This window comes from Nematolebias whitei, chromosome 9 (assembly GCF_014905685.2).
Source record: "Nematolebias whitei isolate Nwh7 chromosome 9, NemWhi1, whole genome shotgun sequence".
NCBI lineage: Eukaryota > Metazoa > Chordata > Actinopteri > Cyprinodontiformes > Rivulidae > Nematolebias > Nematolebias whitei.
The window spans coordinates 40,641,289-40,656,794 of record NC_056506.1 but is presented as its reverse complement, the minus strand read 5'-3'; the positions used below and the strand labels follow the sequence as shown (position 1 = coordinate 40,656,794).

The following is a 15,506-nucleotide window of genomic DNA, read 5'->3' as shown; positions in this document are numbered from 1 at the left end:
ATTAAGCGTGAGCTAACGGAGGCGTCCCGTAAAAATGCGTTTTAAACACAGTTGACATTTTTTTAAATTTCATAACTCAATTTCACTTTTTAAATAAATTTATTCCTAAACGTGTAAAATAATGTTTCAATAAGGTCCATTTAAATTGATAGTATCTATTATTATAATTAATATTTCTTTATCTTTAACAAATAATTTTTTGATAGATTACTACTTTTTTTTAAATTTATGTAATACTACTACGGTACTAATAATTAAATTCTTAGTAAAATCAACCCTTTAAAAAAAGTGGTGACCAAAGACAAAACGTTTTACTTTCCAATATGGAACTTTTGTCTTAAACTTCTACATTTTTCAATGTATTGCATAATTTTATGTTAAAATCAGATTAGAAAAAGTAACATTTTTGAGTTGCTTCATATATAAAAATAATATTTTCTCAATTGTTATTAAGAATCCATGTGTTAATAATGATTTCTGCTTTGAGGATTTTATAAAAGACAAGTGCAGGAAAAAGGTAATTGTGTAGTTTTTCTTAGACATTCAGTTCTTTATCTTAACACCATGAAAAAAATACATTTTACCACTGGCTGTTAAAAAAAGTGCATTTACTAAATTACTAAATACATGCAGAAAACAATCAAGCATACAAAATTAAATACAAAATGAACAAACACCTTATTTTGGTTGGCAGAGTTGTTTTTAAATATGATGTCTATTGTCTTCTCCTGAGCTGAATTAAAACCAAAATGCAATTTGTGACTTAAAATAAGAATCTACATTCAAAGAGAGACTAGGGTGTGAAGTGATAAAGACAAAAAAAAAATAAATGATGTAGAGCCATAAAGTACATCATTGCTGTTAAAAATATTTACATATATGTGGAAAAATACAGATATGTAAGAGACATTTGGTCACAGTAGATAAAAACATCTTCATCCCAGTGATTCATTGTGTAAACAAATCTACAGCCATGGCAGAAACGGTTCATCAGGCCTGAGGGTGCAGACTGACCCAGGTTCAGTTTGTATTTAGTCAGCAGTGATCAGGCGGTCTCACTGCTGGCTGAAGGAGGAGAAATGTTTTCTGCCTCGTGGAGGTGTTCAGATGATTTGGTGCCGTCAGGATCTCTTGGACTCGCCATCATGTCCTCGCTGTTGCAGTTACCGGGGGAGCCGATCTCTGGGGAGCGTTCCCCGGGCTTCTCGGGGGTGGCCTGCAGGGTGGTGCCGGTCAGAGGCAGGTTCAGCATGTACAACATGCTGCCCATGCGCCTGGACACCTGCAGAGGAGGGAGGAACGTCAAATTTAGAGTGGAACACAACTGCTGTTTTCTTTCATTCTTGAGTTTAATCTGGAGCTGCTGAACATTTATTATGAGACATTCTTTGTAATTAAGTTGCTTATTACCTTCCTTTTAGACATGTTTTTGTTTGTGCATGTGTGACGGTGTTACCAACATCTGTCATGAACCACTGGATGAAATTCAATCAAGCTCACAGAAAATAACCCCTGGGTGTATATACCTAAAACTGATTACCCTTTAGAGCACGTAAGTCAAACTCAAGGTCCGAGGGCCAAATGTGGCCCTTGGTAACATCTTATCTGGCCTCAAGATGATAGTTTAAAAGTAAAATATTTTTATTGGTTTTCATTTTGCTTAAAAACTAAGCACAGTTTATTTTTTTTCAGACTTTTCCTGACAGGTGGCCAATTTGAAATTTTCCTCCATCTTTGATTTTGATGCTGAAAAAGCAACAGAGAACATCAAATGAGACGGATGAAACTCTTATTGACGAACCTGCAACCATGAAAACATGTCAGGTGTCTGACTGGAGTTAACGTATTGACAGAAACTGGCCCTTGATTTGAAATAAGTTTAAAGTTTTGGCCCCGTTTTGTAACTGTTTGACACCCCTGCTTTAGAGCCAACTCCATTCAAGATGGCTGACACAATCTACTGACCTGAGAAAACACAACAATGGTTATAACTTAGTCATTTTAAAAATATTGAGCTAAAATTTGTGTAGTAAGTCAAAGTCATTTACATCACATACTCTGAGTGACGCCTCAATATATCGCATGAGATAACGTTAAAGGTTTGACCAAAATATCTACAACTCTGATATTTATGATGTATTAAAATCTCTGGCATCGAAGGAAGTGTGTGATATGAATTCCTTCAAGGAATGATAGGCCTTTAGTTTATGATGAGAAGATGAATCGTGTTTTTAGTGTTTGATTACCTGTGACCGAATCTTCAAAGCCGGCCCCAGTTTGAGCCCCAGTGTATCCAGTAGGTGCTCCTCTGAAAGAAGAGGCAGGGTCTCTCCGTCTATCATGTGGTCCTTAAACGTCTGGTAAAATAATCCCAAATTAGACCAACAAAGGCACAAAGAGAAGAAAGACCTCCATGCAGAATCATAATTTTACCAACCTGAGCGTATTCTGAACAGGTGGGAATACTGTTGACGAAGTTGTAAACGTCGTTCACCGTCCACTTCCTTATGTCTTCGGGTATTTCATCGCCGTTAAGAAAGAGGTTCGGTGTACCTTGAAACAAAGACTCAATCTAAGTTAAATGTGCTTTAGGACTGTATTAATGTTCTTTAGTTTAATTCCCAAACTCACCAGCTGGAAGGAAGCCGTTTCCAGGGACGGGGAACATGTAAGGCATCCCTGTAAGAGCCCCACCAGTAGACGGGTACATGAATTTTTCCTGGAAAGCAGAGCTGGACATGTCTTTATCATTTGTGCCCCCGTTGGCCACATCTGGACACCCATCTTGATTGGTCGCACAGACTTTCCGTAGACCTGCCTCCCCTTCTTTGTAGGTCTTCCTGCTCCCTGCAGCCAGTTCAGAGTCTATTTTGACCTGATGGTGCGTTTTACTGGGGGCACACTCCTCCCCAACGTCACCCTTTGCTTCTATCTCCTTCTCCTCCCCGGATGTGGCCTCTGGACTCTGCTCTACACTTTTATCTTCAGCTGGACCCTTCAGGCTGGGCGTGTGGTTCTCTGAGCTCTTGTGAACTGCTGGCCTCCTCCCGGCCCTGCGGCCCCTCTCTCTGTGCAGCGTGCTGATTGGTGGGTAGGGGCTGGTCGACATAAGGATGCTGTTGGAGTGCAGCTCGTCCAGGGAGGGACGGTGGACGAAGACGTCATGGCTGTCTGGCATGCGCTGGCGACCTCTGAACAGCATGGGGTTGGAAGGGTACGACACCGGGTTTTCAATTCCCATCAGGCCTTTCTGGTGGGCGTTCTCCAGCTCTTTCTGGTGCAGGATGGCATTCATCTCCATTCTGAAAGCGTGCACACCATTACTTGTCACAAGTGCGCAACAAAAATGACAGAGCTAACCTTTGTTGCAGCAGAGAGGAGAGAATATTACCATGGTTTGAACCACGACTCTGAAAAAGGTGGGATGTTGTGTAAAATGTAAATGAAAACAGAATCCATCCATCCGTCCGTCCGTCCGTCCGTCCGTCCGTCCGTCCGTCCGTCCGTCCGTCCGTCCATCTATCCATCTATCTATCTATCTATCTATCTATCTATCTATCTATCTATCTATCTATCTATCTATCTATCTATCTATCTATCTATCTATCTATCTTCTGAGAGGATTCCAAGGCATTTCCAGTCCAGCCAAGAGACAAAGCCCCTCCAGCATGTCCTGGGTCTTTCCAGGTCTACTCCCAGTTGGACATGCTCTGAACACCTCCCTAAGGGAAGCATCAAGAGTACATTCTTGTCAGATACCTGAATCACCTCAGCTGGCACCTCCCGAAGCGGAGGAGCAGCAGCTTTATTCTGAGTCTCTCCCAGATAACTGAACCTTTCATTCTCTCTCTAAGGGAGAGTCCGGCCACCCTGCAGAGAAAACTCATTTTGACCGCCTGCATCCTTGATCTTGTTATTTCATTCGCTACCCAGAGTTTGTGACCATAAGCAAAGGCAGGAGCGTAGATTGACGGACCTCCACAAAGTACACAATGCTGCACCCACCAATCCTTCTGTCGATTCCACGCCCCATCCTGTCACTACTCGTGAGCAAAACCCTGAGCTACTTGAAGTCCACTTGAGGCAGTACCTCACTACCAACCTAAAACCAGAAACCCAGTTTTGTGCAGAATGGTAAACCTTCGTCCATGTTTACATCTGAAAGATTTAACCTCTCTAAAATGTTTTTTGTATCCAGTCCTAGTGGCCTTGTCAACGAACCTTAGTTGCAGAATGCTCCTCCGGCCATTTCTTATTCGTCCCACTTAAGCTTAGTGCCAATTGTTGCACCTGTTCCAACCGTTTTGAGCCATACAATTTCAAATTAACTTTTTTTCCCTTAAAAATTGTAGATGTTTTCTGTTTTTATTAAATTTTACAACATCCCAAAACTTTTTTCCAAACTGACGTTTAACACACAAAAAATAGTAATTTTGCAAACTCATATGGTGGTATTTTTGTGAGACGCTGATGACGTTCTTGCACGTACCTTGCTATATTTTGTTTGTGTATGAGCTCCTGTCGCCGGGCAACTGTTTCCATGGGTTCTGAAGGCAAGAAGCCATAGCCAGCTGAGAAAAGGAGCAATCAGACCGAGAGGCAGGCTGTTAATGGGAAACTTCAAGCCTCAAAAGTCCACAGTCTGTGTGAGAAGTTCGACTCACCTGGGCCAGGAAACGTTCTACCAGGCAGGACATTAGCGTGAGGAGGTAAAGGTGGACCAAGGTGAGGCCCCACGTGCATATGTCTGGCCTCGGACGGTACCATCTCAGTGGGAGGAACCAATTCCCTGATGAGAGAAAGGCAAACAAGATAAAATGTCGATATTTAGACCCAGCTGAGCTGAGGTTTATGTCCTCGTTATAATCTTTCACACACTTTTTCTTTTAGATTTTGCTGGAAGTATTAGAAAAGCTTTAAAAAAAATGTGTGAACAAGTTTGAATCATTCTAGAATTTGACTTTATGGAGGTTTTAAGATGCAGACCTTTCCATGAAACGAGGTTCGAACTGTGCCGGGACCCCCTGCAACCTCTGTTGCCCCTGGGCGAGGATCTGCGGCGCCATGGCCATTTGGTTCCTCATTATGAGCTCCTGCCTCTGTCTGAGCTCTGCAGGAGGAGAAGAAGCACCAGAAGTTACTGTGAGGCCAGAGAGGTGGAAAAAACAAGCACACAACCAGAAAACAACAAAAACAAACAGAAATGTGCACAGATTGTAAAAACCCTGTCTATAGGTGATATTAAATAATTGATTAAAATCAATACATGATGCTTGTTGCTTGTTGGTTTAAAGTATTTGTCTCCAGATCAAAATGTATTTTATGTTGCTGATTCAGCTTTCCCTCTATAGCGATTCTGTTTCTTTTCTTTATTTTTAATTAATAATTTTTGATATGCAACAGCTTCTGCATTTTTATGATGTTCAAATGTCACATTTTTTTGTAACATTTATATACATTTTTAAATATTTAGGCTTATTTACTGTTTTTCCCCCTTTGAAATACATTGAGATATGTAATTTATTTAAAAAAAAGCCCCTTTTTGAATTTTACATCAGCAGATTTGCTGTTTTATCTCTTCTTATGCTACTTTTGGCTTTTAACTATCTTTTTGTTACTTTTAGTTAGTGTTTTGCAACAATAAGCTTTTAGGTAGTGTAGTGTAACTTTTAGTTAGCATTTTGCTATTTTTGTTTGTAGTTAGCGTTTTGCTATGTTGATTTTTTTTTTTACCATTTTGATACTTTTATTTTATTTTTTGTTAGCATTTTGCTACTTTTTTTAAACATTTTGCTACGTTTATTTTTTGTTAGCATTTTGCTACTTTTGTTTTTAGTTAGCATTTTGCTACTTTTATTTTATTTTTTGTTAGCATTTTGCTACTTTTATTTTTTAGTTAGCATTTTGCTACTTTTATTTTTTTGTTAGCATTTTGCTACATTGTTTTGTGTTAGCATTTTGCTACTTTTGTTTTTGTTAGCATTTTGCTACTTTTATTTTATTTTTTTAGCATTTTACTACTTTTATTTTTGTTATCATTTTGCTACTTTTGTTTTTGTTAGCATTTTGCTACTTTAATTTTTGTTAGCATGTTGCTACTTTTATTTTTGTTAGCATTTTGCTACTTTTGTTTTTAGTTAGCGTTTTGCTACGTAGTTTTTTTGTTAGCATTTTGCTACTTTTATTTTTTGTTAGCATTTTGCTACTTTTTTTTTGTTAACATTTTACTACTTTTGTTTTTGTTAACATGTTGCTACTTTTATTTTATTTTTGTTAGCATTTTGCTACTTTTATTTTTAGTTAGCATTTTGCTACTTTTATTTTATTTTTGTTAGCATGTTTCTACTTTTACATTTTGTTAGCGTTTTGCTACTTGTATTTTTTGTTAGCATTTTGATACTTTTTAGCAAAAGGTTTGATACTTTTAGTTTTACCTTCAAGCTCACGATTTAATACTTTTAACATGAACTTATGGGTTTTTATTTATTTATTTATTTGCTTTTTCAAGATCTAACCCATTTTAGCCAGTGTTTCACTTAACCTAGAGCTTGCGTGTTGCTACTTTTCATTATTGTTTCGCTATTATTAACTTTTAGTTTGCATATTTTTTTCTCTCTCTGTCCTCCGGTGAAACCAGACGTGTCTGTGGCCTTGACGGCGGACTTATCTCCTGGCATGTTTAGAAAAAACAAAGATGCTTTGTCTCTCTCCTCACCCCTCACTTCCCCAGGTCGTGGACATGTGACAGAGCCTCAGCCGAGCTGGTGATAAATAACACCTCTTATCTAGACAATGGCTGGGGGGGGGGGTTCTGGACTATGCTATGTCTTCACCGGCCTATATGTACATGTACATCAGACGAATGTACGTACTTATTCTCGTTGTACCTCGGTGCAATGATAATAAAGTTTATTCTGATTCTGCTACTTTTAGGTAGTATTTTCCTACTTTATTTAACATTTTGTTACTTAAAACAGTTCAGATAGCATTAGCTACATTAATGTTTTGCTGCTTTTAGCATTTTTCTTTGATAGCTAGTGTTTTGTTACTTTAGTTTGCATTTTGGCACTTTGTGAAACTTTTACTACTTTAGCTCTTAGCTAGTTCTTTACTTTTAAGATAGCATTTTGATACTTTTAGCTTTAAGCTAGACATTCTGCTACTTTTAGTTGTCAGCTGTTTTGCAACTGTAGTCAGCGTTTTGGTACTTTTAGCAATAAAACCAGTATTTTGCTGCTTTTAAATTTTAGCCTACATTTGATGACTAAGCTATTTTAGCTAGTGATTTTCTCTTTTTAGCCTTTGGGGAGCATCCCACTTTAGCTTTTGGTTGGTGATCAGCTGCTTTTAGTTTTAACAACTTGGTTTCAGTTTCTTCAATCATTCTTTCTGCATGTTGGCAGAAAATGCAATTTCAGCCAATATGTTTATTAGTGATATTTTGTCAGTTTCACCTCCAGCTGACATCCCATTGACCAGCCGATACCAGTGCTTCTCATCCAGGGCGCCCTGCTCTCCCAGGGCCGTCATCTTCCTCAGCTGCTCCCTGGGGGTCATGACACGAACCACCTTTAACCTCCACCTGAATACCTGCCATCAAAAAATCTAATTAGTGACACAATTTCTCCAAACTGATGAACATAACAGCCACAGTAATTTTACCTGTAGTTTTTTTTTTTTATATTTAAATATATTTTAACCATATAAACAGACAGATGTCACACTGTGTGTTTATTGATTACATTTAATTAGCTTGCATATCAGAACAGGAAGTGCACAGATTTTTGTAGTTTCTTTTATCACCACTAGAGGGCAGCAGTTAGCTGATGCCCATACCTGCAGAGAATGTATGTAAATTTAGAATTACAGTATTTATTTTGGAAAGTCATTGCAGATAATACAGAATTCTGGTTATAGTAATTGTGCTCATTCATTAAAGAAACCTTTTGAAACCAAATTCAGAATTTATGCACTTCAATAACAACAATAATAATAATTTTTAATTCACTTTCACTTGCTTGAACACATAAATTCAAATCCTAACACATCTAAAAACCAGTAAAATAGTATGAAGATAAATCAGTCTAAAATGTAGTCATGCAAGCATATAAAGAGATGTATGTGTACAAGTTTTACAAATGCGTACTGCAAGATAAATACACACATTAACAGTTGTTCAAATGTACACATTTCAGTTTGCACAAATATTCTGCACCCTGCAGCCTTGAGCGCAGCAAGAAACTCTCAAGTCTCATTCATAGGCAAGCTGACCCATGTGCTCGTGTTGACTGATTCGTCCACAGCAGATGATTTGTACACATGTATGTGATCATTTGCATGCACAGAATATACCTGGGTAAACTGAAATGTGTACATTTGAAAAACTGCATTTTGCAAATCTTATAGTATGCATTTGTAAAACTTGTGGCTCTTATTGTACGCATGCAAATCTCATTAAACACATTCATATCGTGTTGCGCGCTTGTGACTACTTTTGAGACTGATTTATCTTCATAAAACTGCTCCCTTGCTGAACTTTTTATTAGTTTCTCCATCTTTTTGAGTAAATTTATCGCTGTGATCAAATAAAACAGAAATATGAACCTATAGCTTCAAATGGCCTCATTGTTTTGGCTCAATCAGCAGCTTGTGCACGCAACCTCAGCACCTCTTATTAGCCTTCTGCGTTGCCCAAATCCCATTATAAAATATGATACTGCAAGCGGCTCAATAATCCCTTTCTGCTAATCCAAGGCCAGCCCTGTGACATGCATCTGGACACATGAACTTCACCAGTTGTCTCTTCATATTATTGATCTTCAGCTGATTAAAACTGCATTTGAAAGCATGTGTAAACTATATAAGTATTAATTATTTCTGCTGCTCCCCCCAAACAAACGCTGCTATAAAAAAAATGCCCCAAGGCCCTGAGCATTATCCACAGTCCCTCGAGTTGCTTCTGAAACCCATGTAATCTGAGGGCTGTAATCCGCTTGTTATTCCTGCAACAGTCTGCTGCCTACATCTGCTGACCATCCAACCCCCATCCCCACCACCTTCCCAGGCCCTTGCTACCCCCAAGATCCTATTAGCTAAGTCCTGGCTATACAGCACTTTAAAGGGATGTGTTGGAGGTAATCCGCACGTTTAGCGTTTTACCCTCAGCAAACCTTGCCTGTAAGCATCCCGGACAATACACCTCTAAGTGCTAAGCCTATTAGTCTCCATTAGCATCCAGGATGTCCTAAAAACACCTTGGGGATAAATCAGGGGATGCAATCGGTTTATGTGGAGCTATGTGGCGCAAACACGCATCTCCTTCTGCACGTACGTTACAATCGCTGACATCGGTAAACAAGGAGGGGAAGGCTTTTCAGTGTTTACGCCCCTGTAACACCCTAGAGGGGCCCTGAACGCCACGCCTCGGACCTGTGCATACTTCAAACCGTGAGTTTAACCAACAGGGAGTATTACAAGATAATTAGGAGATTTGTGTTTGTGATTTAAGTGGATGAGCAGCTCATGAAGATAACAGTTCAATGTTTGCAAAGAGAATTAGCTAACGACCGAATAATGTCGTTTTGATCCAAATTTTGAAGCTGAGCAGTACATAGAGTTTAATATTGAATTTTATTAATGGAAAAATAAAAAATAAATAAAATAAGAAATCTGTGATATTCGTAAACAAACACAAAGATTGTCACATTTGGCGTTTGTAGCAGGATCAAAATTTCAAGAAGTCTGCAGGAATTTTAATAAAAATAATGCGTAAGTAGCTAAAAGAATGTAGGTTAACATCCAATCTGACAAAGAACTGAGGGAAATCTGGGACTATACATCCTAGAAAAAGTGTTTACTCATTGATAAAAGGTGTGCTGATTACTAACGGAATAAAGATGGTAGGAGAGAAGCGAGAAGCAAGCACTGTGGAGGTTATGTAGAGCAATGAGTTTGGATCCAGACTCCACAGAGGATCAGGAAACACAAGTGAAGGCTCCTGAGATGATTCTCAGAATTCAAATCAAACTTAGCACAGATCAATGGTGGCATATTTTCTGATAATAATCGCTATAAAACAGATTACGGTAGTTTCCCGTTACTTTGCGGTTCGTTTATCGCGGACTCGCTTTATCGTGGTTTTTCAAAATAAGATTGGACATGACACACAATGGGCTGATTTATGGATGAGCCGCACGGTTGGCGTGGAATTTTTATTTAAAATAAATTATTTTAAATTATTTAGCGCCGGCTGCACATTTGTGATAAACGAGGGACTACTGTACAACATTCTCTCGTTACATCCTGATTTAATTGACTTATTAGCAAAGTTTGAAAACTTTAACCAGCAATAGTTTGGGCCACGAGTTTCTGCTGCTGGTAACTTAAGGGGAAAAAGCTAAAAAAATAAATAAATAAAACAAGAAATCCAAGCAAAGATCAATACAAGACAAAATTAAAACCCATAAAAAAAGACCTAAATTTGACCAATATTGAATGAAAATTACATTAAAAAAAAAAACCATAATCAGTTTTATTTTCTTCAAATATCTGAAAGGCTGATGAGGAATCAGATGTTAAAACTTATTACAAAATGACAATATTTTTCGGTCTATAAGGCGCACTTGAAATCCTTTAATTTTCTCAAAACTCCACAGTGAGCCTTATAATCAGGTGCGCCTTATGTATGAATTCTGGTTGTGCTTAGTGACCTCAAACTGATTTTATGTGGTACAACTGAACAATGTTGAGTGTTATTGTGAATGACTAAAGTTTGACTTATCTGACTGTTGTTTCGCTTAATGCGCCTTATAATCCCAGTGCGTTTTATAGTCCGAAAAATACGGTATGCATTTTTCAGCATACAATTTACATTTTTAGTGACAACTTTTATGCAAAATCAGAAATATTTATTGGTATCACATTTAAGTCATATTCCCTGTTTTAACATGATTTACGTACAATCATATAATCATAAACAAACACCTGAGATTAAATTCTTGGAGATGTGCTTTTATTGTGAAGCAAACAGATTATTTCCTCCAGGGCTCTGAAACTGAACAAGTGTCAAGTCCTCTCAGTTTACCAGCTGTTCTGGTCCATGAAACTCTGCCGAGCTGCACCTCACCTCTTCCTGCACCGTGCCTTTTACTCTCATCTGAGCCTCACGTGTGCTCCTTTAAGTGGCTCCAGCGCTTCGTGAGTGAAACCGTCACGAAAAGCGAGCAACAAGAAGCCCTTGTCATATTACCCTGGTGAGCAGAGGCCACACTGCAGCTGCCAAATCCGGGGATTGGACTCCTTGGATTTGCTGTTGGCTGCTTAATCTCATTACAGGAATGAATTAAAGAGAAAAAACTGCTGACAACTCAGATGGAGCCTTGAGGAGGTCATATCAGACAGGACAGAAGCAGTGTCTAGTCCTATAATCCCCTAATACAACACATATCACGCACATACACACACACACATTGAGGACATGCAAATTCTGTCAGTTGCACAAAGCAGGTTGGATCACCTCGAGGTAAAATTAATTGAATGTAAAGTCAGGCTGGCACAATGATTTAATCTGACTTTTTAAAATCATTATAAAGATGCTATTTTAAATATTCGGGGCTAATAATCTGGTAAACAACGAGGATTTCAAGCTTCAGCCCAATCAGATCGTCCTTCAGAATAATTACTTAATGAGGCATTACTGTAGTAGCTTTTGTAAAGTTTACTGCTGATAAGACTCTTAAATAATAATAGTAATAACATACAGCTACACTGAGAGCACTTATTTTGTGATTTGTGCTAAAACATGGAATTAAAAACATCGGTGTCATGAATATATTTAGCTGAAAATACTGCTTAATAAATTAGAGAAGTACGACAAGTATGAAAGAAACAAAACGCTGTAAAAAGGTTGCTGTAAACTTTACATAAACTTTACAGTAACTTTACTATAATTATATTGACAGTGTTATTACTGCGTTTACTTTACAGTACCTTACACCAGTGGTACTGTAAATACTGTGTTATAAGTTACAGTATGGATATCATATTTATATTTACAGTTTAAGATACTGTAATATATATTGCACAATTTTTTTTGTATTAATTTACAGTGCCATTACTGTAGTTGACTTTAATATGATGGTACTGTAATGTAATACTGTTGTATGTTACAATATTTTTACTGTATTTATATTTACAAATAAAGCATTATAAAGTACTGTAAATTAAATAAAACAATAATTTAAATATAAATACAATAACATACAACAAAGTATTGTTACTGTATTTAATTTAGAGAACTATTACCATATTATACTTTACAGTATCATTACTGTATTTTTAGTTACAGTAATAGTATTGTATTGGTAATAATATGTGTCTATGGGAATTTTGGTTATTATAAAACTAGTTTAGTGTAACTTTCAATTTACATTTTTACTATTTTAGATAGTTTGCGACAATTAATGATGTAAGCATGATCAAGAGTGTATTATGTACCTGTAGTGTTATATAACTACAGAGTACATGCTTATTTAATTAGATAGCCTAATTAACTGAAACCTTTTCATTTTGTGCTAAATATATTTTTCATTTAGCCAAAAAAAAACCAAACCCATACAGTTATGACACATACCATTCTCCAAATCCCCCCAAAAATCTACTAATAAAATGTTGCATCATATAAAAGCTGTTTTTATCAATATAAAATTAGACGAGCAGGTAAAAGAGGTGGTTTTACCTTCAAGTTCCCAGCAGGGAGTTGCTCTCAGACCTGTTTCTGTCCCAGTTTATGTAAAAAAAACAAATAAAAATCAGGTGTAAAGTTTGACCAACAGTCTTTCGTTTTCAGCTTGTTTCTGTCTCTTCTTCTTCCAGCTCGTTTGAACACAATCTGCTGCCAGTAAGGTGCCTTAACTAAACCGGACCTTTTAAATACCGATTCATTTCATCTCCATTAGCCGGCCTTATCTCCTGCAGTAAGCCCTCCCTGTCCTGACATCACTGTGATCTCCCATCCGACCGCCTGCTGCACCTCACTGATGTGTAATTACTGAAGCAGCACTGCTCCTAAGCAGGGAGCGCTAAACCTCTTTCAACGTTTACCTCACTAATCCTGTGTTAGCACTTTAGGCCACAGTTAAGACACCTAAAGGCTCAGCTTCTTTTTCCGGGGGGCAAAATGGTCAACGCTTCGTCCTGCTGCGTGGAGAGGAACTGACCGCCGTGGGTTTGTGGAGCCTCCACAGCCCCACAGATCAGCTTTTTAACAAGTCTGGTTTTGGGGTGCCATAGAGAATTTCACTCCCCACAGGGTGCTGAAGGGCTGACCCAAACGTGCTTGGTGGTAATTTGCCAGAAATCCGACTAAATGTTGTCTGGATCATCCTCTCAGACCTCTTAATCTGACAGTTTGTGCTGGCCAAGCTTACAGCATGGGCCTGCACTTCTGTGAATGATGTTTTCTGTAATGCCCGGTGAGTGCCGAGGTGCTCCCAGTTGGTGGGCGGCTGAGAAAATTAGCCAAACAGACACTATGAGGAGGGAAGAGGGGGTTTCTGAAGCCCCCGCTCATCAATCTGCAGCCACACAGGCTGTACAGAGTGCAAAACCTTTACAGGAAGAGGTCAAAAATGTAACAATTAAAACACCTTTTCTGCATTTTAGGCTCCAATACTTTTGCGTCCTTTACATTTGCTTAAAATAAAGATCTGCATTTAAAGCTTTTAAATTATTTACTTTTTTACATATTTCATAACATAAAACTGTCCCAAAAGTTAAAGATGTTCAAAAATTCTTAAAACGAGTCAGGAGGGGATGGATGGTGTCAACAAAGGTCCCATTTGTTTGTTTGTGCATCCCCCAAAATAAACTGAATGTTGGACGCAGTTTTAAAATACTGCATTTTATACATATATATATATATATATATATATATATATATATATATTTATAGCGGTGGTGGGATGCATCACAAACAATGATGAGTCCAGCTACAGGCGAGAGGTGGAACACCTGGAGAGCTGGTGCAAAGAAAATAACTTTCACATCAATGTGAAGAAGACAAAGGAGATGATTGTGGACTTCAGAAGGAACAAACACACCTACACCCCCTGAACATAAGAGGATCTGCAGTGGAAGTGGTCTCCAGCTACAAGTACTTGGGTGTACAAATGAATGACAACCTCAGCTGGAGCAACAACACCACCAGCCTGATCAAGAAAGCTCATCAGAGACTCTACTTCCTGAGGCGGCTGAGGCGAGCTGGTCTGGGAAGCTCAGTCCTCACCTCCTTCTACAGGTGTGCAGTGGAGAGCATCCTGTGCTCCAGCATCAGCGTGTGGAATGGAGGCTGCACAGCTGCAGAAAGAAAAGCTTTGCAGAGAGTGGTGAAGGCTGCACAGAAGTCTGTTGGAGTCAGTCTCCCCACCATCACAGACATCTACACCTCTAGATGCAGGAAAAGGGCCACCTGCATCATGAAGGACCCCACTCACCCAGCACACACACTTTTTGCTCCGCTCCCTTCAGGAAGGAGGTTGAGGAGCATTAAGTGTAGAACAACTAGACTGAGGAACAGCTTCTACCCTGAGGCTGTTAGACTCATGAATCTCTAACTAGAATAATCACTGTGAAAAAATCACATCATGTTGCTGCTGATCTGTTTCATGTTGCTGCTGATCTGTTTCATGTTGATGTGTTCATTCGTGCACATCTGCTCACACAGAATCATGTTCGTGCTGCTGTTCAACGTAATGTTTTTATGCCATTAGTGCTTAGTGTATTTTAGTTTATCTTTTTCTTAGTTCATATCTTAGATATTATTACTGTTTTTCTTATACATTTTATTGTTGGATGTAACTGGGACCCTGTGGACATAATTTCGCTCCACCACATGTACCACATGAGGTGCGAATGACAATAAAGAAACTCTGACTCTGATTCTGACTTTATTTTCTAAATGTTTCCTGCCAAGGAGAATTTCAGCTTTTCAGTTTCTCATTCTATTAAAATTAAAAGGTTTTCTCTGGACTTTTGGCTTTCTCTCTCGTTTCCTGACCAGTTCCTGTGCTGGACCACAACAGTAGATTTGCTGTAAGGGATTAAAACGGTGATGTGTCAGGATTTTGTGTCGACACCGCTCTAGTTCATCCGTGAGTTCAGGAGCCTGTTTATGCCTGGATGATTGACAGGTGAGAGCTTGAGTCATTCATTATAATCAATTCATAATAATCAATCCATAATGATCAGCTTCTGGACTGAAACTGAGTGAAAAAGCTGCCAAAATACAAATAAATACTTGGAGAGATCTTCAGGGACTCCAGCTGAGATTGATGCCAAATTATATGGATGAACATCCATCCATCCATCCATTATCTTTACCCACTTATTCCATTTTGGGTCACGGGGGTCGCCGGTGCCCATGTCCAGCAATCACTGTGCGAGGGGCGAGGTACACCCTGGACGGGTCGCAAGTCCATCACAGGGACACATAGAGACAAACGAGACAA

The 15,506-nt window shown here is 38.6% G+C and overlaps 1 protein-coding gene across 1 annotated transcript; it reads right to left on the bottom strand.

The window, feature by feature from the left end:
• Position 1: 1 nt before the first annotated feature.
• samd7 (sterile alpha motif domain containing 7) lies at positions 2-13,005 on the bottom strand. The gene is given in 10 exon segments (XM_037681361.1): positions 2-12; positions 1,015-1,282; positions 2,247-2,357; positions 2,438-2,553; positions 2,632-3,302; positions 4,490-4,571; positions 4,665-4,789; positions 4,987-5,110; positions 7,455-7,590; positions 12,737-13,005. Coding segments are annotated over 9 exon segments (1,611 nt in total). The 5' UTR covers positions 7,558-7,590; positions 12,737-13,005.
• Between the last annotated feature and the right edge of the window lie 2,501 nt (positions 13,006-15,506).